The 24,028-nt window shown below is 37.3% G+C and overlaps 4 protein-coding genes across 20 annotated transcripts; 3 read left to right on the top strand and 1 right to left on the bottom strand.

Annotated features, from left to right (window-relative positions):
• Positions 1–1,264: 1,264 nt before the first annotated feature.
• On the top strand, positions 1,265–9,929 carry LOC121260756 (protein DEEPER ROOTING 1-like). Of its 16 annotated transcripts, none has more exons than XM_041162780.1 (7): positions 1,265–1,443; positions 1,819–1,866; positions 3,007–3,041; positions 8,075–8,150; positions 8,629–9,164; positions 9,561–9,726; positions 9,871–9,929. In XM_041162780.1, exons 4-7 carry the CDS (start codon positions 8,087–8,089, stop codon positions 9,888–9,890), a joined length of 786 nt encoding a protein of 261 aa, XP_041018714.1. In that variant the 5' UTR covers positions 1,265–1,443; positions 1,819–1,866; positions 3,007–3,041; positions 8,075–8,086; the 3' UTR covers positions 9,891–9,929. The 16 variants fall into 16 exon arrangements, 4 of the variants coding, with proteins under 4 accessions (XP_041018714.1, XP_041018698.1, XP_041018706.1 ...); XM_041162764.1 differs by having other exon boundaries at positions 1,265–1,507; XM_041162772.1 differs by lacking the exon at positions 1,265–1,443 and adding an exon at positions 1,532–1,647.
• Positions 9,930–11,270: 1,341 nt separating this feature from the next.
• On the top strand, positions 11,271–14,049 carry LOC121261737 (sm-like protein LSM1B). Its single transcript, XM_041164216.1, has 5 exons — positions 11,271–11,691; positions 12,449–12,517; positions 12,625–12,740; positions 12,837–12,899; positions 13,731–14,049. Exons 1-5 carry the CDS (start codon positions 11,631–11,633, stop codon positions 13,806–13,808), a joined length of 387 nt encoding a protein of 128 aa, XP_041020150.1. The 5' UTR covers positions 11,271–11,630; the 3' UTR covers positions 13,809–14,049.
• A 1,022-nt stretch (positions 14,050–15,071) lies between these two features.
• On the top strand, positions 15,072–19,745 carry LOC121259268 (transmembrane protein 87A-like). Of its 2 annotated transcripts, XM_041160805.1 has the most exons (6): positions 15,072–15,296; positions 15,330–15,618; positions 16,543–17,461; positions 18,342–18,437; positions 19,052–19,188; positions 19,285–19,745. In XM_041160805.1, exons 2-6 carry the CDS (start codon positions 15,398–15,400, stop codon positions 19,457–19,459), a joined length of 1,548 nt encoding a protein of 515 aa, XP_041016739.1. In that variant the 5' UTR covers positions 15,072–15,296; positions 15,330–15,397; the 3' UTR covers positions 19,460–19,745. The 2 variants fall into 2 exon arrangements, with proteins under 2 accessions (XP_041016739.1, XP_041016731.1); XM_041160797.1 differs by lacking the exon at positions 15,072–15,296 and having other exon boundaries at positions 15,324–15,618.
• A 978-nt stretch (positions 19,746–20,723) lies between these two features.
• Positions 20,724–23,766, bottom strand: LOC121258766 (exocyst complex component EXO70A1). The gene is made up of 2 exons (XM_041160306.1): positions 21,347–23,766; positions 20,724–21,124 (listed from the first exon to the last, which is right to left on the bottom strand). Exon 1 carries the CDS (start codon positions 23,437–23,439, stop codon positions 21,577–21,579), a length of 1,863 nt encoding a protein of 620 aa, XP_041016240.1. The 5' UTR covers positions 23,440–23,766; the 3' UTR covers positions 20,724–21,124; positions 21,347–21,576.
• Between the last annotated feature and the right edge of the window lie 262 nt (positions 23,767–24,028).

Raw genomic sequence — 24,028 nt, 5'->3', positions numbered from 1 at the left:
TCACTCCGTCATCTCATCATATTCCCCAAATAATTCCTAAGTCATAATTGTGTATAGAATTGTATGTTATCTATGTTATCTACAAAATCATAATAGAGGAATCTTTTTTTTAAATATAAATGTATCTCGATTTTTTTAAGTAGAAGAAAATTGTTATAACTACACAAAATTCTTATAAAAGTAAATCTTATAAATAAACTTGATCTTATATGGGGAAAAGCTTGGGGTCGGATGAGTGCTAAAATAATTTTCACACAGGCCAATAAGAAACAACCACATAGGCACTCTAGAAAAATTAGAGATGAACTCGCATGCACAGAACAAACGCTCTCCCTCTCCTTTTACATGTCAAATGTAATTAAGTTCTCAACTATACGAGTTTTGGTTTTCACTTTTCACAAAGAGGTTAACATGCATTTTGAGTTTGTGAAGGGAATACAGAGACTAATCGAGAGACTGAATGGAGAGAGAACCACTCACTTGAGATGGAAAAATGAAAACTACCGTGAGATAAAAATCGAGAAGAGTGGAGAGATGGGCATGGTGGTTGTCCTATGCGAAGCGATGGTGGAACTTGGTTGGATTACGGGACATGGTGGTGCAATCTACATGTGATGTTGAGTTTTTCTGCGTGATCGTATGTGGTTTCCACCCGGTTTGGTTTTCTAGCCAGTAACGTGGGGCGGTACTTGGAGAGGTTGAGCGTGGGAAGGAGGTCACGATGGCTGAGTGAGGTGTTGGTAAAGGGTGAAACCATGGAAGGAGGAAGGGATAAGGTGCAGCCCACGTCTTCATGCAGTTTCGACAGCGTTGGGTGGTGGTGCAAGGTAATGTTGCAGTGGCTGGAGCAGTGGACTACGGTGGTGACACCATGAGTGGTTGAGGGGTAGGTTGGTAGTGAGGTTTGGGCAAGGTGGTTCCGTGCAAGGTGGACGCACACGAGTTTGGGTTTTTGTGATAGTGAGGACGCACAATTGGGGCTGGCGAGGTCTAACGTAGTTGGTGTGGAGGCGTAAGGCTAGACAGTGGGAGTTGCCCTATGATGGTGCATGGCTGCAACGAAGGTTGGTAGCTCGAGGAGAAACTATCAGGACTTACGTCGATAAATAACCCAAGAGGTAAAGATGAGAGGGAGAGCGTTTATTCTGTGCATGCGGGCTCATCGAATGCCTACGTGGCTATTTCTTAGTAACCTATGTGAAAATTATTTTTGGTACCCATCCAGCCTCAAATTTTTTTATTTTATATAATATGTTAGATTTATTTTATAATAAAAATATATTTATAAATTAAGCCGTATAATTTATGAATTTATTTTTATCGACCAAAATAAAGAAAATTTGCTGTATCAAGATTACTTTTTCTTTGGGATTTTTACGTATAGTATTTGAACCAATCGCTCCTCTAAAATCGCGCACGCCGTGCATTTTCCCGCCCACCTCGGTGAGCTCTCGTTCAATTTCTTATCTTGTGGTCTTTTTAGTGAGTTTCTCCCCCACAAATACAGGTATTTCCCCGTTTGGTTCCCCAGAAACTGCAAGCAAATATAATTTTCAACGTTAATTATGTCAAATTTATGGAACAAAAAGCCAAAACTAACGACAGCAACAATTGCCTAATCGATCCAGATGTTCAAACGGTAGCTTAGTAAGATCAATTATATCGTTTTGTTTTCTTTTTCCTCCATTTTCAAAGCCATCAAACGAAGCGTTACGAATAGAAGGATCGTAATCTGTGAAGTATTTCTATTAGTTTTGTGCTTTTTGGTGATTTTCTTCTTTTAATCTGATTGGATTTACTTTTATTATTATTTTGCAGTTTGACCCTTCAAATGAAACTTCGCATCGTTGACCCTTTACCTTTCAGGTAAACGAAGTTGGGTTGCAATTTTTTCATAACAATTACTAATTGCCTTGTTTGATTGCTTTCCTTTTTTCCCCCCCTTTAATTTTAGGCTCAGTTAGGTTGCAAACTAATTCTAGCTCACGAGCTTAAGAATATGCCCCAGAAATTGTTATATTAGAGATTCTAGAAAGATTTACTATAAATTTATTCGTGGCTTTACCATTTTTCTTCCAAAAAAATTTACAAACTGCCAAAGCAAAGGATACTTCCTACTTTCTAGGACAAGAGCAACGACTACATTAGTTATTTACAATCAACCCGAGAAATTGAATTACATTTCATGCTCCGTAGTTGCCAAGGAATCCTGTAGAAATGGAGGCAAAATGTGAAAGAGATTGTATATGGACTTTAGGGGCTTTTTGAGCGGGCTAGAACTTTATATGGATCTATATGCCTATGCACTACTGAAGTGGAAAAAAATAAGAAGACGAAGGACACGGAGAAAAAAAATGTATATAAGCATGAGCATTTAGGAGTCAACTCACAGTTCCAATGGTATTGCTAATTCTTTGTCTAACGTCGTTATATGAACTTTCTCTGACAATAAATGAATGCATAACTTGTACGTTCCTCCTTGTACATGCATTCTGTATGCTTATATTTTGTCCTACTGTGAACCCAAATAAACGTATTAATAACACTAATTTTAACCCCTTTTTTTCTCTGCTAGCTCATTTCTTTCCCTACTTCTAAAGCTGTGTGTTGAAGGTAAAGGAGAGCGGTTTAAAATTTGAAATCTCAGAACTAACATTCCCACCCAATTACAATGCATGATTTCAAACCTTGATATTTGATCTGTGATCTCAAAATGGTTATTGCAACTTATTTGTATGGGGGAGAGAAGAAAGTAGAACTTAGTAACTTATCTTACTGACACAAGTAAAAAGGGAACAAATTCTGCAAAGGTTACCAAGTAAAAAAAAGGTCAGCTTCCAATTGCAGGCTTAGTAATCATGAGATCAACTTCTTAAATGAGATAGTGAACTGAAACAAGTAACCAAATATCTAGTACCTGATATATCTGAAGTGCATCTAGCTTAAAAAGATTATATATATATATATATATATATTTACTTTGGTTGATGGATTTTGTTTTGACAGGTGGAGTAGCTTCCTAACATGACAAATTTTAACCGGTACAAGTCTCTTTAGTCTTTACACTATTTACTCTCACTGTTTTCCAATTCCTTTATAGTGGTTCGACCATCTGTTCTTAAACTTGTAAACTTTCTTAGTCCTGTTCTGTTAAACTTCATAGGTTCCTGTAATATAGAAACTAGTATGGGCTTTGTCAGAGGATTCTATAGGGTATTTTAAGTATTGTAAAATGTGAGATGATACATAAATTTCGTTGGTCTTTGCAATTCAAGCATAATTGTTGGCTAGACTCTACTTTTATTTAGGTAAGCAGTTTTAAAATTAAAGCCAGTGCAAGCCAATGCAGATTGCTAACTGTTTATTTTCGACTAATTTTTTTCTGGTACGAGGTCCCTTGTAGATAAACAACTAAGTTTGATTGAGTTCTGATTAGTCATCATCCATTATCCAGTATGGGTATGATGAGGTCACCTAAAACCAAAAAGCATAGACGAGACTCATAGTTCCTTGTTTTACCAAAAAATAGGGCAATTGGTAGTTGATCTCTATCAAATGGTTTGACGAAATTTTATTAGAGGATCCGGTGCTTAGTTCAAACATGGAACATGATGCTGACAGTTCATTCTTTATAATATAAATGAAAACATGGTAGGTAAAGATGAGTAAGTTTCAAGTTCAAAGTCCCGTCATGGGCATGCAAGAGTTGGTCAATCTTCATTTCTTGGAACTTAAACTGATTGAAATTTACTAGGAATTTGACTTTTTGGCATGGTCGATTAGTGCTGAAAGCAATGATCTTAGAAACCAGGATAAATCTTATGTCTCTCTGATTGTACATGCATGTGGTTACGCATCCAGTTAACTGCATATATACACTAGTTGGTCTTGGCAATTTCTATACATCTTTCAATATAATAGAGTTAAATCTTGTTGAAGTGTTGTGTCTATGACTCAGAAGTCATCAATGAGGTAAAATATAGTTGTCTTAATTACATTAGTCATATATAATCTTTAACCATAACAGCCCCCACTTTCCTTACAACAAAAAAAAAAGAGAAGTGGAAAGAGAAAAATTTAGCATGCATGCTAATATCTCAATCTTACACTGTAATATAGGCATTGTAGTTTATTTTGATATGTTGGTTCATTTGCTTGCCATGACCTCATTGTTGGGCTGCAGCCTCCAATTATCAGGCGACATAGCCGCCCATTTATAGCAAGAATGTGCATTTAATCATTTTCATTCTGTTTTGGTACACTGTCATGTGGGTTGTTCCATTTTCCAGATTAATTTTTGCAGTCCTTTCTAGCAAGTGCAACAACTTGTGACTTCTTATAGCTTTTTATTTTTCCATTCAACTGAATGTTTATTATATAGGGGGTCCTCTGCATTGATTTAACAACTTACTAAAGAATAGGGTAAATCTGAAACATTGTCATAGTAGATCAATTCTGGCAATTGATGTTATTGTAAGATATCCTGTGATTGAAATCATTCTTGTGAGATAAAAGTTGTCCAAAAAAGCTAATGTTCAAGCCAGTTGGTTCAAGGGCTGTTGAGAGAGAGAGAGAGAGAGAGAGAGAGAGAGAGCCTTAGTATTCATGTAAATATCTTCATATCCGGTTTTCCAAATTAACCCGCTTCTATTAGGAAATCACTTTAGCTGTCAGATTGAGTGAAGTAAACTAATAGGGAACTATAACTAGATAGAAGAAGTAGGCACTTGTGAGTTCTGTACTAGTCTTTAAGGTATACAGTGCTGTGTTTTGTTCCCGTAAATACAAAGTTTGAGAGAAGTAACTGGGAAGCTTAAAACCATATACGGCATAAATGCTGTTGTGATTACAACATTTTTCCTACTCTTGGTTCAGAGCCCAAAGAATTTAATTATGCCAGTAGTTTTTGAAGTTGTTTGTATTTATATTGTGTAGAGATTGGTTAAAAGGCTCCACGAGTAATAGGCATTATCACATCTCTAGGAGATTTCTAAAAATACAGTGGAGATTACTGACCACAGGACTACCCCTCCCATGGAACGAAAGGATGCCCAACAATGTCCTGATTAGCGGCCAGGAATGGTGGCTTTCTCATTGTGTTTGAGAGACACAGGCCATACTTTATTATTTTCATGTTAGTAAGATATAATATGTTGATTCTTGAGGTTTGAAGGGACCTTCTTGCACGATGAAACACTTGCTTAATCGTAATGCTAGACACTTTTTTTTTTTTAATTAATTTGCTGAAGATCCCATGAAAGATGAGCTAGTCAAACCATGATGGCCACCACTTTATGGAAGATAGAGGTTCACATCAGACAAGGTCTTAGTTTATCTTGGATAAAGAGTGACATTCCACAATTAGTAAATCTCTTCCATTGTTGCTTGAAGTCTCAAACACTAGGCATCTAGTAGATGCTATAACCCACATGGTTTCTACTCTTTTTCGTTAAAGGTTGTATCTTGGTGGGAGTGATTCTTTTGGACTCTTCACTTGCCATTTACCTGCATCTCGAGGAGTTTTCAATTCCAAAAAATAAAAAACAAAAATAAAAACTTCTTTAGGTACTGCGGTGACGAGCCGAGTGACGATGGATGCATGGGATATTTTCACTTACATTCATAGGATATTCATATTTTGATCATGGAATCTAGAACATTGCGTTAGTTTAAGTTGTGTTACTTTTGTAGAACATCTTTACACGTAGCTAATCGAGTTCTTCAACATCTGTAATCCTCAACTAGATGTAAAATCATGAGAAGAAATCTTCATTTCGTGGTGCAGCTTGCTTGGAGGCCGTACATGATTTTTGCATGTCCATTGTGTAAGTGGTCCATACTATAGATTTTATAATGACTAACATGCTATGCATTTCTGTACGAAACCTTTATTTATTGTATTGTGCAATGGGAGTGACGAAGCAGAACATTTAGCCAAGTAAATTGTGCTTATGCCCATTTTATTTATCATGGTTTAATTAGCTTAAGATACTGCTTATAATAATGTAGTCCAATCATGCTTAAGTGATGCAGAGAGGATCTTGAAAGCAGCGATGGAATTGCAAAAAGGTGGCCGGCCCTTAGGATGGGAACAAGTTTATGCAGAAATCTAAGAGAGGGCTGTTCTGGCATGTATGTGGCCGCCCTCCTAGACCAATTGGGTGTTTGGGGATTAGTGATTAATGTTAGATCATGATAGATGTCAACCCGACCCATTCGGTACACGTGTTGGTCCGACATCATGCTTTTAACTTTTGAAAGATCGAAGGAGGCATCATCTGGTAAGCATTAATTGGTCGTACATGGAAAACTTATATGATTGTCAGCTAACTAGTAGCTAAACCCCGTAGCCTAATATGAATTAGTATTTCAACGGAATATAGGATCTCGTTTGTTTTTCATGACGAGAAAATGAGATGATGTAAAAATTAAAAATTGAATAAAATATTATTATAAAATATTTTTTTAATATTATTTTTATTTTAAAATTTAAAAAATTTAAATTATTTATTTTATTTTATGTAAGAATTTAAAAAAATTATAATGATTGAATAAAATGAGAGGAAAAGTTTTATGAGAATATACTAGGGGAGTCTTCCAAATCCATAACGATGCTTATATGCATGTGTCGCTTGGCAAGGGGGATTTGTAGTTGATTAAAAAAAAATCCGCCCACTTCTGCCTCTGTTTGGACAAGATTTCGTGAAGAAGTGTACGTACTTGTTTTTCCAGGATTTTCTGTGACGGTGGGTGGTCATGAATAACAATGCATACCTGCTACTCGACAATCTCTCGGGACGAGACCCTATCTTCATTTCTAGAAGCTAATAATACTAAACCGACATGCGTGTCTACATTGTTGTTAGGAAAGCGTGCAGGCGCAGCTCTCTCTCTCTCTCTCTGTATCTGATCTCCCTCACCACATGATTCGGTGAACAAAAAATAAAATTAGTAGTTGTCTTTTCCAACTTCAATAGAGAATAAAAATGGAGTTTAAGATGACCTACTGATGATTTTATACGCTGGTGAAGATGTTAAGAGAAAAGAAAGCTTGTAATCTACCTGAAGAGGAAACTTTCTTTTATTAGCGGTCCGCTGGGATCAGAAATTCCATTTTCAACATTCCTGTTAATGTTTTGGCCTGTTTTTAATGGAAGGAGAAACTTATAATGTTTTAAAATCTTTCTTTCTAAGCTCACAAACATATGCTGAATTGTATGCGCATTTGTAGCATGTGGCATCGTAGAACGAAGGGCCAAGTTATGCTGTAAAGAATCGAGGAAATAGTCGTGGAACTTTATGTAACATTAAAAGCAAACAGTGAAAGCACGAAAATATTTTAAACTAGTGGTCATTTGCGGTACTGTTGTAATATTGTAACATTACCGTTCAATAGCAGATCATGCATTGAGATCGGTTTCAACTTTCTTACTCGAAAAATGTCTTAAGATCTGTACTTTTTATTATCGAGTTGATGCAAGCAATGACACAAACGGCTCCTAACTACGTACATCAAATGTTCCGGAGTCGACCACTGAATTCTCATCCATCATCCATGGGTTTTAAATATTTTATTGGCATATACATGGATTATAAATTGGAGGAGAATGTTTTTATGGTAGTGCATGATTGGAGAAGAAAGTTTGAATACAGAAGGCATGCATAAAAGGTAGAAGGAGGAGGGAGGTGTAAAAGGCCGTCGTCTTTGGGAACTTGAACCAATAGAAAATTATTCTCAGCTTGCCCATTAAATTCAGCAAAACCACCCCTTCCTTCGCTTTAAATTCCCAAAGCTCAATTTTCATTGGCTTTTAAGATCGGCTTTGAACACCCCAGTCTTTCAAATTAAGACCACCCGCCACCTCATTCCATCACATTTCGATAACTTTCAAAGAGCTAGCTTTCAGTTCTTCTATTGTGAAAAAAATGAAGGTAAGTTTGTGTGTGTGTGTGTGTGAGAGAGAGAGAGAGAGAGAGAGAGGTTGGCTGGCTGGCTGTCCATTTAGCTTGTACCGACGTAAAATGATAAGAGTTCATGGTTCTGAAATGATGGTTTTCATTTGGTTGATTGCAGCTTTTCAGTTGGATGCAAAATAAGCTTAACGGGAAACAAGGGAACAACAACAAACCGCATACAGCTTCAACTACTAGTAAGCATTCTTTCGACTTCTGCGGCTCTGCCTGCGTGCTTAGCTTTTTTGTCGTCAACGCGGGTTTGTGAATGGGTCGGATCTAAATTTGAATCCAATTCATGATATCCAAGTAGTAATTTATTAATATTTTTAATCACAATACAAAAAGATAATCAAAATGATCAACGGTCGGAAAAGGATTGTATGAAAGAGATTCTAGTCAACGTAATATATATGGGAGAAACTTAATCCAACATGTCGATGTAAATTAAGTTTGCAATATTGAACTTTAATGGGTCATGACTTGTTCATGAGGCTTAGCTAGCCTTTCTCCTTGTTCAAGACAATTTATTTCAACATTGCTACTAGCTAGCTAGCTAGGTTTATACTTCTTATAATATCATATACCCTTTTTTCCACTTATTTACATGACTTCCTAACATGTGCCCATTTAATGTCTATTTGCAATTGTAAATTCTATATTCCATTTGTGTAGATCCTGTGAAACAAGAGCCACGTGAAGAATTCAATGACTGGCCCCATGGCTTTCTAGCAATTGGAACTTTTGGAAACAATGATTTGAAAGAAAATCTCGGCAGCCAAAATAGTACTGATCAAGATTATAATCCATCTTCATGTGAAGAAGTATCAGATTTTACTCCAGAAGAAGTTGGAAAGTTACAAAAGGAGTTGACAAAGCTCTTATCACGTAAACCAAATAAGGAGATCAAGGAAGTTGTTGCTGATCTTCCTTTGGATAGATTTCTCAATTGCCCATCAAGCTTGGAGGTTGATCGAAGAATTAGTAGTACTCTACTTTGCAGCGATTTGCAGGATGGTAGAGATGAAGACATCGACCGGACAATTAGTATCATAATTGGTAGGTGTAAAGAATTCTGTGCAGATAATAAAAAGAAAGCGATTGGGAAGAAATCAATTTCCTTCCTTCTCAAGAAGATGTTTGTTTGTGGAAGTGGGTTTGCACCAGCACCCAGTTTAAGGGATACACTTCAAGAGTCGAGAATGGAGAAGGTATAATACCTAAACAAATCAATATGTGGGAGTTTCAGCTTACAGGCTAAAATGCATTCATCCAAAGTGTGTATGTTGTTCTTGCCAAAATACTGCAAATATATTACAACTAATTAATATACACTATCCTTTGTGATAGCTAATTGATTTGGCCTAGGTGTTAATTCACCATGAACAAGCCCGGGCTGCTAATGCCCTGGCCATTGAAATGCTCTCCAATTTGAAACAATGTCCACTACTAATAATGGGATCTGATCTGAAATTTTAATATCGTTTTGTGCACATATGCCAAACTAATGTTAATTACATTGTTACTGCATAATCATCTTTCTTCCAGCTTAGATTTATAGAACTTCTTTAGTGATCTTTTTTTCTTTTCATCATTTTGGCCTACAGCTTTTGAGAGTAATGCTTCACAAGAAGATGAACCCTCAAAGCACTTCTCGGGCATCATCCATGAAGAGATATCTAGAAGACAAACAGATGCCAAAGCAGAGAAATGATGAAGAAATGCTGGAGAAGACCAATGATGGAGGCAAATGGGTCAAGACAGATTCTGAATGTAAGGTTACTTTCAGTGAAGCACCGATCGATTAGAATGAAAGTCTATATACACAACAAAACTTGCATAGCTTCAGACGAAAAAGATAATTACATGCACAAAATGTGTGGCATTTAATGTGATATGTTCTCTGATGATCTGCAGATATTGTTCTAGAGATATAGATCTGCCTCCAGCTTTACAAACAATATTTCGATTACTAGGTAAGAAGACCGCACTAAAATAAAACAACTTCATCTTTCTTATCAAGAGAGCAATTCAATTAGGGGTGCATGATCAGTTTCATATCTTTGTCTGCACAAGAATCTATATACGTACTGGCAATTTGAATATCTCTAACTTCATGCTACGATAACTTTGCAGATTCAGATGTTTATATATGCTTTGGATTCTAAGAAACTCATGCAGTTGGGATTACCAATCATCAAGGAAACTTTTTAATGGTGTCTCTCGTGAGAGGACCTCGAAATGTATTTGATCCAGATAATGTCTCTCGTTTGTTAACGGTGCTTTCCCCCTTTTTTTCATGGTTGTATCTGTGGACAGACTACAAGTCTACAACACATGTTATAAGATATCGTCAAAAGGATTTCTGTAGGTTGTACTGGCCGGCAAAGCTAGACATTATATATCTACATGTTTCATCTGGGTCTACGATTATTTCCACCCCCCACCCGGGGCGCTATGTAGCTCTCTTTGTAATATATGTTAATCGTGAATAATATTATGCATATATATATATGGTCATTGAATCATGGAGATATTGTAGCTTACTAAAACAAGTTTCCATGCATGAAAGACTCTAATTTGCTTCTCATAGCTTAGGCAGTTGTTATCTTCCTGGCCTGGTAGGATTTCATTTGTTTTTGTGTGGCTTTAATTCATTTCACAAGGTACGAAAGAAATGTGCTACACTAGTAATGGAGAAAACTCAAAACAAATGTGGCTTTAATTCTCAAAGTTGTGTGGCCAGAAAGGAAAAGATGTCATTAATGGTGGAGGGTTCGAAAACTCCTGGCCTGTAAAGCTTGGACTTGGGAGGAAAAAAATAAGGGAGATACGGATGAGTGCGGGATGAGGGTGGGAAAGAAAGAGAAATAATAGTTACAGTCGTAAATGTGCAAGCGCTATACAATTATTTTAAAAAAAGTAAATAAATACTGGATCTATATGAAAAAAATTAATTTTTTAATAATAGACCTTACTTTTTTTTAAAACGACTGCACAGTACTTGCACATTTTACGATTGTATATAGTATTACTGGAGGAAGAGATTCATATGGCCATTTTCCTTGCATAATATATATATATATATATTTTTTGTTTATATTACAAATAAAAATTTGAAATGCCAAGATGAAATTGAAGTAGAGTTTGAAGATTATTTGCTAGTGAAACAGTGAAAGAAATGAGAGTGAAAAGAGGTCTACGTTATTTTAGTCGCGTAGGTGGAAGAGTTGTAGCATATGGATCATAGAGAAGTAATAATACTACAAGTCGTTTAGCTTCATAGTTAAGTAGTTAACATTTTATGTTTACAATTTACATTCCGATTCAGTCAATTCCATCTGAATCTCTTCCGGCGGGATTGGATCTGAGTTCATCTGCAGCCCCAACCTAGACTGGCCATCAATCTGGGCGAGAACTATCAATCATCCACCCACTTCTTTGGTCTCTAACTTTCTAGGGTTTTTGGATCTGAAAGTTTTAGGGTTTTGTTCTTTTTTGGAGATCTTTTGGGTCGGGGTTTATGTTGTTGTTGTTTTTGGAGGATTTCTGAAGGGGTTTGGTGAGGTGGCATATCGAAGGGAAGTCTGAGCTGCCAATGCCATTATTGGTTTGGTTTGTAGAGAAGTTTTCGGTGGTTTTTGAGATACCGAAAAAAGCTTCATTTTTAACTATCGATGTCTTGGGCAGGCCCTGAAGATATCTACCTCTCTACCTCTCTTGCCAGTTATCTTGACAGTATGCTCTCTCTCTCTCTCTCTCTCTCTCTCTCTCTCTCTCTCTCTCTCTGTGGTTTTCTTGTATATTTTAACGTCTCCGTATTGCTGGTGTGCTCGATTTTGGATGTTACCATTTTACAGTTTAGGTATTTTTCTTGGTTATGAATTTTGAGATGCAGCAAGTATCTATGATGTGGTCTTATGGGTATAACCAATAGAGAGATTGTTGGAGTGGTTGTTTTATTCTTGTTGTTTCGATATGACTATGTAAATGGTTTGTTGCAATTTCATTGTTTATGCAGCAAGTGTGTGGTATCAAGAATTTCTGTTTATTGATTTACGTTTTCGTACATAGATGTTTCTTTTCAAGACAGGAAAAGTTTTAGTAGCTCGCTTACTTGGTGCTCTGAATTGCAAGGGTCAAGTTTTGGGTGGCCTTTTGTTTTAAAATAATCAGTTATGGTTTCTAGATTGGGATCCTTCATCTTTTAGGAAATCTTGAATACTTCCTACAAAAGGAAAAAATATATTTAATGTTTTAGTGTGAGATTGGTTGAATGGTTCTACTTGAACATCTGGGTCTTCTTATGTAGAGTTTTGCTTTTCCTTTGTTCTACCTTATTTCACATGCAAAGCATTTTTAACCCAAACATTATCTGCATGACTCGGAAGCTCATAGGTTTTTGCCTTGTAGATTTAAACTGGCTTACAAATTCTGGATGGACCAAATTTTTTTCTTGCCATTTCTTGGTCTCACACTATTATTAATGCAACAGAGAAACTTCTTGTACTGCTGCGAGATGGTCGAAAGCTCTTGGGAATACTTCGTTCTTTTGATCAATTTGGTACTGATGTTTCCATTCTGTTTGTTTAGGGTTTCACATGCTATAAAATTTTCTTTTTAACTATAAATTTTTAAATGACTGAAAATGTTATATTCCTCCTATTGCAGCCAACGCTGTCCTTGAGGAAGCATGTGAGAGAGTTATTGTTGGTGAGCTTTATTGTGATATTCCTTTGGGCCTATATATAATCCGTGGAGAGAATGTTGTTTTAATTGGTGAGCTGGTATGACCAATTGTTAGTTACCTTTCATATCTGTTGATTTTTTCCCTGTGAAATAAACACCCTTGTATTTCTTACGATCTTCACTTGGTTTTTTAGGACTTAGAGAGAGAGGAACTTCCCCCACATATGACTCGTGTTTCTGAAGCAGAAATTAAAAGGGTAAGCGGTACTATTATGATATTCTTTTAGTACATAAATTAGTTCAAAGGAAAGAACAAAATATTGAATATAATATTTTGATCATAACTGTAGACTTTTTGATACATGATCATTGCTCTATTGGTGGTTCACAAAGTCTCCTCACTTATGTAGTTTCTTTTTATGCATTTATCTATGTGAGAATATGAATATATATATATATATATATATGTTATGCCATTAGTTCCTTAGGGGCAGAGTTAATAATGATATGTTAACCTCGCTTGTGTTGGTCCTGTATTTATCTTTAGTGCATTCGGTCAATTGACTTCTTTTAAGAGAGATAGGTTCAAAGAAATTTCAAGAGAGTAACGTTGATATGTTGAACCTTTCTTAACTGATTAAAAAAGAGAGTATGAAGAAGAAAGGTAGACAAACTCAGTGTTAAAAATATTTATCATCTGTGGAAGTGTTATGTAAATAAGTTACTTGTATTTTGTATGGAAAGTTTTGAATGTATTGTCATGTTACAAAAATAAATATGGATTGTATATCACTATATATATTAGGGGATGTGCCAGAACAAACACACACACACGCGGGTGGAGGTAATTAGCTCTGTGAGTTTTCTTGAAAAGGTTGTTTTTTTAGGGTGGAGTTGTGGAGAATCCACTCAGAAGTCTATACTCATTTACTAACTTGCTGAGCCCGTACTCATTTGTCTAGTTCAATTTTCTTCATTTTCCAGTGATGAAGATTGTTGATTTTTTGGGGGGAGGGGGGCAAGCTTTCCCCAATAATTTTGTATTGGATTTCCTCATATTGTATTTGACTTGCATCAAAATTTTGCAGGCACAGAAAGCAGAAAGGGAAGCTACAGATCTTAAAGGTTCCATGAGGAAAAGAATGGAATTCCTTGACCTGGATTGATGAGGTTGGCTACTTCGTGGAATACTTGACATGTCTGTCCGCAAATATTATAGCGGCTTCTCTCTCAGCACATTTAATTTCTCTATCCCACCCTCCCCCACCCCGTTTTGGCTGTTGGATAATGATAGATGATGTTAGAGGGCGTAATCTTTGGGAATTAGGATTTTAAAAGGTCGAACGTTTTTCAAATTCCTTTTGTGTGTAATATTTGTTCGAATGAAGGCAAGTAGCATTTCTCTTCTTTTATTTAGAAGATAGATGATGTTAGTAATTCGTTAAGACCATCACTTTCGGGGTTTTTTCCAAATACAGCCTAAGATTGGGAAAATGGCAATAACGTCGTCATCTAGATCTTTTTACCATTTATTCAGCAAAAGAAACAAAAAGGTCTTTACCATTAAAGTCAGAGGTTCGTTAACTCTTCTATTTCTTATGTTGTTTTTACGGGAAATGGTGTCTCCCCAAAAATTGGATGAATTCTATATGAGATTTAATAGTTTTTTTTTTTGTCCTTGGATACAATGTCTTTAATCGTATTGAGGAGTTGAATTATATGCGGAAGCTAGTCACTTTTTTAGTTGTCATATTCTAATGAACTTAATGGTAATTATTTAAATATTGACGTTTTAGCACTAAGCCCTTTTTAGTGAATATGTATTGTCTTGTCTTATATTATCATTATAATTTTTTAAATTTTCATATAAAATATAATAAATTATTCAATTTTTTTGAATTTTAAAATAATAATAATATTAAAAAATAATATTTTATTAATATTTTTTTTAATTTTCATTTAAAATCATTTTATTTCATCTCACTATCTAAACCGAACTTAAGAAATGTTGAGGGAATGATATCACAACAAATTTAGATAATAAAAATAATAAAATTATCATTCTAAAAATATTTTTGTCACAGAAAGAATTTTACAAAAGTAAGTTTGTAATATCTCTTTGTAAATGTAATTATTTTTATTATAAAGTAGATTTTATGAGTTTATTTTTTAAGAAATTTTAAACATAGTATTAAGGTATGAAATCTTCGAGCACACTTACTAAAAAAGTGTAATATATTATTAAAAAATAATTTTTTTTATATAAATTTTAAATTTACTCATAATTTTTTAAGATAGAATATGAAATTTACACAATCTAGATTCTAAATTGCAAATATCTTTTTTTTCTTTTTTTTTTTTATTCTTTCATGACTCGTTAGTTATTATTAAAGGGAAGTATATCACCGACATCGAGTCTGCTATTCCGTAATCACCGGAAGTAAGAAAGAAAGCCCATTGGTCAGCCTCAACATAGACTTCCTTCCTTCCGAAGTCACAGCTGTTACCTTCATTTTCTCCAAAAGCTCAACCATCAACGGTTATAATGGGCCTCCCCCTCACTCTATCTTTTTTCCCAATCATTTCCTTAATCCTACGCTTTTAACCAGTAGTCAGCCAAACAAATCCAAAGTGGAAAACCTGGGACTGACGTCCTCCCCCTCTCTCTCTCTCTCTCTCTCTCTCTCTCTCTCGACAAAGCACTAGCACAGATCCAGAACTTTCCTCTCTCTCTGGCTCTGAAAGCTTCAATCCAATGACGCGGCTCTCCTGTTCCCGTACGGTTGCTGCTCTGCTTTACCTGTGCTTTGCCTGCATTGGAATCGAAGCTTCGGTTCATGAATACGCCGGCGAGAGATTCGCCACTAAAGGCAATGCCTTCGTAGTCCACGCTGGCAGCGAGGGAATCTACTCTTCGGTCCCTACTCCGAGCGAGACCGACAGCCAGACGTCCACCAATGGCGAGTCTTACATACGGTAAATGATTGAGTTTGTTGATTTGCTAAGCTTTGGTTATTTTCAAAGATAAAAGTTGCTTAATTTCTTATATTTGATGATTTTTTGGTGATTATTGGATTTCTTTTTGTACATCCTGTCAAGATCTAGTTTGGAATGCGTATTGCATCCTAAGACACTGAAATGTTCATTGTGAGTCTGGTGCGAATTGAAATTTAGGGCAAAGATCATCGACTAACGACAATTGTTAGCTATTTACGCATTTACAAGGAGGGGGGATGGAATTCGATATTCTTGCTGTAAGAATGCACAGCTGAATACCTCAAGCACAGCTTATTGAGTTGCTCCACAAGTCTATCCAGACTGAACAAAAAATCTAGCAAGCCTCAAGCGTCTCCTCTTGGTGGTAAAGTGTACTACTAAGAATAAAACTAGAGTAACATTCTATACACCCACAGCCTGGATACTTCTCAAGAGAGAACAAAAATATAGAGAGATTCTGTATTTTTGTTTTAGGATTTACAGAGAACCATCTATATAGACCCTATCTGTGCATCACATGGGCAAAAAAAAAAAAAATCTATATAGCCCTCCCTGTGCATCACATATGGCTGGCCTAGCCTTTAATCCTTGCAATAAAGTGGCCCTTGCCACTTTTGTTCTCAAGCATGTAACGCATGGCCATTAAGCCATGTGTTACATGCCATTACGGCATGGGAGGGGTTTGCCCATGTGGGCGCCCCTTCATCTTACACTTACAATAGTCAAAATTTCATTTGAGTCAACTCACTGTTATTTTTTATTTTCCATTTGTGCATTCTCTCTTCCTTTTTATATTTTGAATTTGACAAATAACGTTGATGAGTGATATATTGAGGAATGCTTTGGTTTCCATTGGTTCAATTATTTGTTCCCATTGCCTGACATGTTGTAATATGAAACCAGTTTTGAAAAGGTTACATTTCGGAGAGACAAGGAATTTGCTAACTTCAGCTCGGGTCCAGTCCATGCTATTGTTTTTGAGGTGGAAGATAGACAAACAATTGGGGGTTCAGCCTATGGGGGTCAAAGAGCAGTCTGTTGTTCAGCAGATCTTGCAAAACTAGGTGTATGTTCAGAAGGAGAAATAATCCACCGCCCATCTACAGAGAATCCTGGCTGGCCCCAAGTGGTTAGCGTCTCATTTGGTGTAGAGGAACTAGCTGCAATGTTGCCATCAAAGTCAATACAGATAACTAAAACTGGGATGTATAACATGTATTTCATTCATTGCGATCCAAAGCTGAAAGGTTTAGTTGTGGATGGAAATACAATATGGAAAAATCCTGCTGGCTACTTACCTGGTCGAATGGCACCACTTATGAATTTCTACGGGTTCATGTCCTTTGCTTTTCTGATACTTGGGATCTTTTGGTTCTCCCAGTATGCAAGATTTTGGAGAGAAGTTCTTCCATTGCAGAACTGTATCACACTAGTCATAACGCTGGGCATGTTTGAGATGACTCTATGGTATTTTGAGTATGCCGAATTCAACGAGACTGGAATCAGGCCAACTGGGATAACCATGTGGGCAGTCACCTCTGGGTCTGTTAAGCGTACGGTAGCACGTTTGATCATTTTAATGGTTGCGATGGGCTATGGTGTTGTGAGACCTACCCTGGGTGGGCTTACATCCAAGGTGGTCATGCTCGGGGTGACCTTCTTTGTGGCAACTGAAGTACTTGAATTGGTAGAAAATGTTGGTGCAGTAAGTGACCTTTCAGGAAAGGCAAGACTCTTTTTGATTCTTCCTGTGGCAGTCTTGGATGCTTTTTTCATTCTTTGGATATTTACTTCCCTCTCTGCCACATTAAATAAGCTTCAGGTAACTAGTTTAGATCTGCTCTTATTCATTTTAGTATTTCTTTCTGTGAAGATCTTATGAAAATTGAAACATGACAAGATTTTAAATTTCTTTTACAAATAAAATCTTGTCATGTCATTGATGTGGAGGGTGTGTTCTCCACACCAGCTTACAAGTAAAAGGGCTCTATGATTTTATTCTTGTTCCTCAAAACTAAAGTTGGTTCAAGTGTGTAAGCTATAGTTTTAGGGAAGGAAAATGCTAAGTAGCTCCCTGATTTTGCCCCCCTTAGTTTGACCGCTCATATATTTTAATTTTTTTTTAATGGTTAAGAAAGTGATTACTAGTGAATGTGTGTATTTTTTTTTAAAGGTTTAAATATGTTTGAAAAAAAATTGGAAATGCACTAGGAATCGGGGCAGTACATGCTCTGGGCGGCCCCCAGCACTGTCCTTTAGGGAATTTGGAAAGACATGGCCTTTCCATTGTGGTTTCAAATTGAAAACAAAAGCCAATTTAAAATTCGGAAGGATGATTTGTGGGGTTATGGAATCTTTGATCTCTTGTTAAAAGAGAAAATCAAAGTAAAAATTGCTTCTCAGGGTACACTACTAGATCTGTAGAATCCTTCAAATAGTTTTTGATAAGTAATTAAGAAATTTATTAATGGAAGCATTAGGCATAGCCCATGTACACAAAATGTATACAAAAGATACAACAGAATCCTTCAACGAGTATATGGAGGATACCTGTTTGTGCCTTCTACACTGGAATTGGTTGGCTGTTCAAGCCTTAGCTTCATTAATGCTGCATTATGTAATGCTACCTCATCTTCTTATGCGTTTTAACATACAAATATCTAGGCAATGATTTTTTTTTCTTCTTTTTTGTGACATGACAGGCTAGAAGAATGCTGGTTAAACTGGATATATACAGGAAGTTTACAAATGCTTTGGCCGTAGCTGTTATTGTGTCCGTGGGTTGGATATGCTATGAGGTAATCCACACACTGGCTCTCGTGTTTAAGAAGATACTGAGAACAATGTTATCTACTAGCATTTTCATGAAATTTGTTGTCTGCCAAATGACCTAGTAATTCGTACCAGTTGAATTTATGACATCTATAGAAATTATAACTTATCAAGAAATAACATCTATAGAAATTGGGGAAGGAGAAGATAATAGAAAGAATTCGTTAAAAACCCATGGAGGGACGCAAACTGTAGCATCATAAATCACCATTATCAATTGTTGTAAGCAATTATTATATACAAGTTAGGTGCACAAATGGATTCAAGCTAATTAAAGTTAATAGGATGGATTTAAAAAGTAGACACCATTGTTAAAAAATTGTTCTTTATATTAGGACTGGTTGGATTGATAATGCCTGCCTAAGAGATTGGAACTGTTTATTTCTTGTATGACCAAGTATTTACTTCATGTCCATAAAGGGGTGAAATTTTGTTTATTAACGATTCTTTTTCATCCTGCTGTTGTGTCATCCTTGATTTAATATTAGAGTCACTTGCTACGTGATTATTCCCATCTTTGTATTTACAGCTATATATGAGATTATTGATAAAATATTTCACACCACTTTGTACTTTGCAGCTTTACTTCAAATCAACAGATATTTACAATGAGAAGTGGCAGACTGCATGGATCATCCCGGCATTCTGGCAAGCCTTGTCTTTCTCGCTCCTATGTGTGATCTGTGCTCTTTGGGCGCCCTCTCAGAGCTCAACACGGTAAAGCTCTACTAAAAATGTTTTTTTTTTCAAGGTCCAAACTGCGTATTTCTTACCCAAAGAGCTCCACTCCCACGCAATTTTTTTTCTTGACAGATATGCTTACTCTGGAGATGCAAGCGACGAGTTTGACAAGGATGATACAAACCTGACTCTCATAAAACCAGCCCCAATTCCTTCGAAGGATGTTCGAAGTGTACCTGAAGCTAGACCGGTGCAAGGTGGCAATGGAGTATCGAACGGTGATATGGAAGAAGAGAAGACTGAGTAAATCTAAACCCAGTTGCAACTTTGGTTTCGTTGTTGTAATCCTTCAGCTACTCCCTGAAATCCCACTAGCATGTATACAGAAGTGGGGGTCACGACTCAATTCCATGCTGCGATGATCACGTGACTTGGACTTTTCTCTTCTTCTTCTTCTTCTTCTTCTTCTTCTTTTTCTGTTCCTAAATTCCTTTGGTAATTTTGTTGGCGAGTCCTTGTCAAGTTATTTAATGGATTGCTCAATTATTGCTGTAACAGATGAGAAAATGGAGACTAGTGGTGGTGTTCCTCAACATAACGCGGTTCCCGTGATCCTGTTCCTTGAATATAACTTAAAGAAAAATAATAGCTTTTTCATGTGAAGGGAAGATCCTCGAGTAATTTTGTTGATGAGAGAGAGGATTAATTTAGAATCCCTTACGCAGAGCTGTAGGAAAAATCAAACATCAGCCGTCGGGGTACCTGTGAAATGCTGCGCCTGGATGGATGCCGACTCAACGACCTGACGCCGCCTTTTATCCAAGAAAAATGATAAACACATAATATTTTACACAATAATGTTTTAAAATGAATGGCATTTTTATAAAATATCTTATAAAACTAAAATCATTTTATAAAAATATTCTTATTTTATAACATGTATTGTGAAATATGTTGTGAAATGTGTTGTGTGTATATCATTACTATCTAATGTGCATGACATGTCGTTTTTCCTTCTTGTTTCACTTAAAATTTTATGTAATTGGTAAAGATACTCATTCTTGAAAGTAGGATGATATGTAATTTGATGGGTCAAAGTTTGCAAGCTTATAATTCATCATGTTATTCCGAGAAAGATACTTAGGCCTTGTTTGTTTTCGAAAAACATCTCATCTCATCTCATCTCATCTCACCTTATCATTACAACTTTCTCAAATCCCCACAAAAAATAAAATAAAAAATTCAACTTTTTCAAATTTCAAAACAAAAATAATATTAAAAAAATATATTCTAACATTATTTTATTCAACTTTTTAACTTTAATCTCATCTCATCTCATCTCATCTCTGAAAACAAACGAGCCCTTAGTGTCAGGCGCCTCCATTTAGACGTAACCTACAAGTAGTTGTTTCCCCTGAAGAGAGAAGGGGGGGGGGGGGGGAGGTGGAGGGGAGAGAGAGGGGGAGGGGAGGGGTTCTACAGGACCACATCTAATCGATCTAAACAAAATTCTCACTGTATGTGAAATCAGCCAATCTAAAACACCTTTACATTTTCTATGAGAAAGTAGGAAGAAAAAGTTCTGCACGTAACATCAATATTCGAATCAGAATACATGAGGTTGCAAAACTCACAATAGAACTCGTCACATTTTAACCAGGAAATTCCTAACCGCGTCACATGAGGTTTTGGAAATTCCAAACAGAGTATGTATCACTACAAGCACCTCAATTCTAGGATGCAGGTTGGAAAGGGACAGGTGAACAAGACCAAACAACTATAAATAATATATGGTTGCCTGGATTACCAGGAATATTACATGGATTTATGCGAAACTTGAACTTATGTACGCAGTTTTTAGCTACAAAAAACATCTTGAGCAACTCTCCATTAGTTTTCTATCAGATTGTGGAAGCTTATCTAGTAGTCCATTTTTGGTATTAACTCAATCAACCCTGGAAACATTATAACCCTGAAAAGGAAACGGTCAGATTGTCAATGCTCTACTAAGATTCCATTTTCCATATTATGGAGGACAAAACTGAAACATGATACAAGATGCATCTGAAAGTACAAAAAAGGGAACTGCTTGTTGACATTACAAGAGTAAAAGAAAACACGCATACAACAATTCCAATATGAACAGAAAGCAACAAAATCTAGAACGTGCTAGGAGAACAAATCACATGCTTACAGGGTAGAAGCATTCAAGCTGCGAGACTAGGATATTCCAGAGCGCGACACTTGATCCTCCCAAAGAAGTTGATCTCATCCGACCCACAGACCATTGAATGATGAAACTCAAATGAATCGGAGAGCTCAGGAAGTCCCAGATTGATCAGCACCACATCCAGATCACCCAAAATACTCCACAGAAAAATTAAAAGAATTTCTGTTCTAGTTTCTAATTCACAAAACTCAACTTCATCCAGATCTCCTTCTCAGGTGCTGGGACACCTGGTAGCCCTCAAAGAAATCCAGGACAGCAGTCTCCAAATCTTCCACTGAATACTTGATGTAATTCTCGGGGTGCTTTCCGTTCTCTATATGGCTCTTGAACCGCCCAAAGAATGACCTATAAGCCGGGATCAACTTCTCAGATATAGATATCCGCAGCTCCTCCCTAAGCTGCGGATCGGGTACCAACCACGCAGCTTGAGTCCTATGAACCTCCTCAAACATGGCATTGAACGACTTGAACCTCTCTCTCAAAGCAGTCTTGGAAACCCCAGACGAAAAACTCCCACTCACATGCAATCCCTCATCTCTCAAACAGTACAATACCCTCACCCAAGTCGCCCTCTGATAATTAGTCGCGGCCTGCCTCAACTTCCCGCTTAGCTTCTTCAGATAGTCGTCGCCGATCATTTCTCTTAACTCCGTCGACCCTTTCACTTTCTGAACAATGTAGTGCACGTTGTTCATCATAAATAAATGAGCTAAAGAAGTATCCTTGTAATGCTTCGACTTACCCTCCAAGTTGAATTGCAAAATTACAATCACCCAAATCAAATGAAGCGCCAAAGGGGTCTTTCCCTCTAGCTCCGCAAACTCCATATCCGGAGTCGTCGGATCACCCGAATACCTTGACCCGGTAGAAGGTTTTGACACGACAAGCTCATTCATAGTCTGCTTATAATCCGAAATCAAGCTTATATAATTCATCACGTACCTCGTCAGTGGGTGAATCGTACCGCCCGGCACTGGAACTTTCGACGGCTCGCGCAGTACCGCGCTCTCGAACTCCGACAAGATTCCCCTCGCAGCCTCCGCAAGCCGAGATAAAATCTCTGCTGCCTGAATCCGTATCGACTCGGATGATTTCGATTCGAACACGACGTCGATGTCCGGTATCAAATCCATCAACGCGTCGTGGAGGTCGAGGATTTTGAACAACTTCTCGGGGGACCGCCGGCTTATACTGATCGCCTCGGCAAAATTAAACAACTGAATCGCCGGGCCCTTAACGGTCTCCATAAAACACGCATCGTCCACGGCGGTTCCCACTCCTTCGAAAATCTGCTCGCAGAGCCTTTTCTCACTCGCGAACAAAACCCTGACGCAGACCTTTGCGGCTCGTATCCACCGTCGGATCTTCGTCTCCAGTTGCTCCCACTCTAACCTCTGTATATCGCCGATACTCAGTTTTTCGATCCCTAGCCTCCGAAAACTCGCGTCAACTGCCGATTTTCGGACACTGCCGTAGACTTGAATGCACTCGCGGAGGTAGCCGGCGGAGATCATCCGCTCCGCGATGCTTCGGAGGTCAAAGATCGCATCGGACGGTACGAGATCGATCTCGCGGATGCTACAGGATGATCGGTAGCTTGATCTGCCGCTGGCGTCCGCGAGATCCTCTTCCCCGAAATGGTCATCGACGAGGTCGTCGAGCTCAGTAGGACTGGTAGTTATAGAAGAAAAGGAGAGGGTGGAGGAGCTGGGATCGATGCCTGTGGTGCTGGTGAAGGAGTCGGTTTCGATTGGAGAGGTGTGGCCGAGGAGGATGTTGCGGAACTCGTCCTCCAGGCGAGCCATGGCGATCTGGATGGTGGTGTTGACCTTGTTGCTGCCTTGGCTATCGTCGCCGGATAGTGAGGTCGACGATAACGACCGTTGGATTTCATCGATGGCCTGTAAGTAACGATCGACCTCCTGGCGATCGGACTCGAAGATCATTCTCTCTCTCGCTTCTTCTGACGCCGTGGAGTCCCACTGTAGAATTATTTTCTCCGCCGAATCCAAAGGTATTCTGCTATCCTCCGGCGGCGGAGGCGGCGGCGGCTCCATTCCCAAAATTAAAAAAAAAAAAAAATCGAAAGAGAAGGAAGTATAATCTCTTTCCTTTTAATTATCTTACTTCAGTCTATAAATTTAGCAAAAGCGGTTGCTTTCGCTGGAAAAGTTTGGACTGATGTATTATTGGGAAAGAGATATATATACGTAGAGACAGAGAGAGAGAGAGAGAGAGAGAGAGAGAGAGAGAGTTTTTCTCAGGGGAGGAAATGGAGGTGCTGCTGGTGATGGTGAAGGCCAGAGGAGGAGCTTGGACAAGTATGTAAGGTTGCTTTGCTTTGCTTTGATTTTTGTTTTTTCTGTCTTGACGTGAATTTTGAGAGTCCAAATTATGGACTCGTATTGATAATTAGACTTGGTTTTCATTGGCTACCACTCGCCTTTCTGTTTCCGACACATTTATCTTCTAATTATCTGTTCCTAAATTAATGGTTTAGTTAAAAAATATTCTCATTTTAAAAAAATAAATTATGTAATACTAACATCTGAGTTGGTTATATAAGTCATTTTATTTTATTTAATTATTATAATTTTTTTAAATTTATATATAATATAATAAATAATTTAGTTTTTTTAAATTTTA

The sequence above is a fragment of the Juglans microcarpa x Juglans regia genome, chromosome 1D, assembly GCF_004785595.1.
Source record: "Juglans microcarpa x Juglans regia isolate MS1-56 chromosome 1D, Jm3101_v1.0, whole genome shotgun sequence".
Taxonomy (NCBI): Eukaryota; Viridiplantae; Streptophyta; class Magnoliopsida; order Fagales; family Juglandaceae; genus Juglans; species Juglans microcarpa x Juglans regia.
Note: the sequence above shows the minus strand (reverse complement) of the source record. Positions and strands in the feature narration are given on the sequence as shown.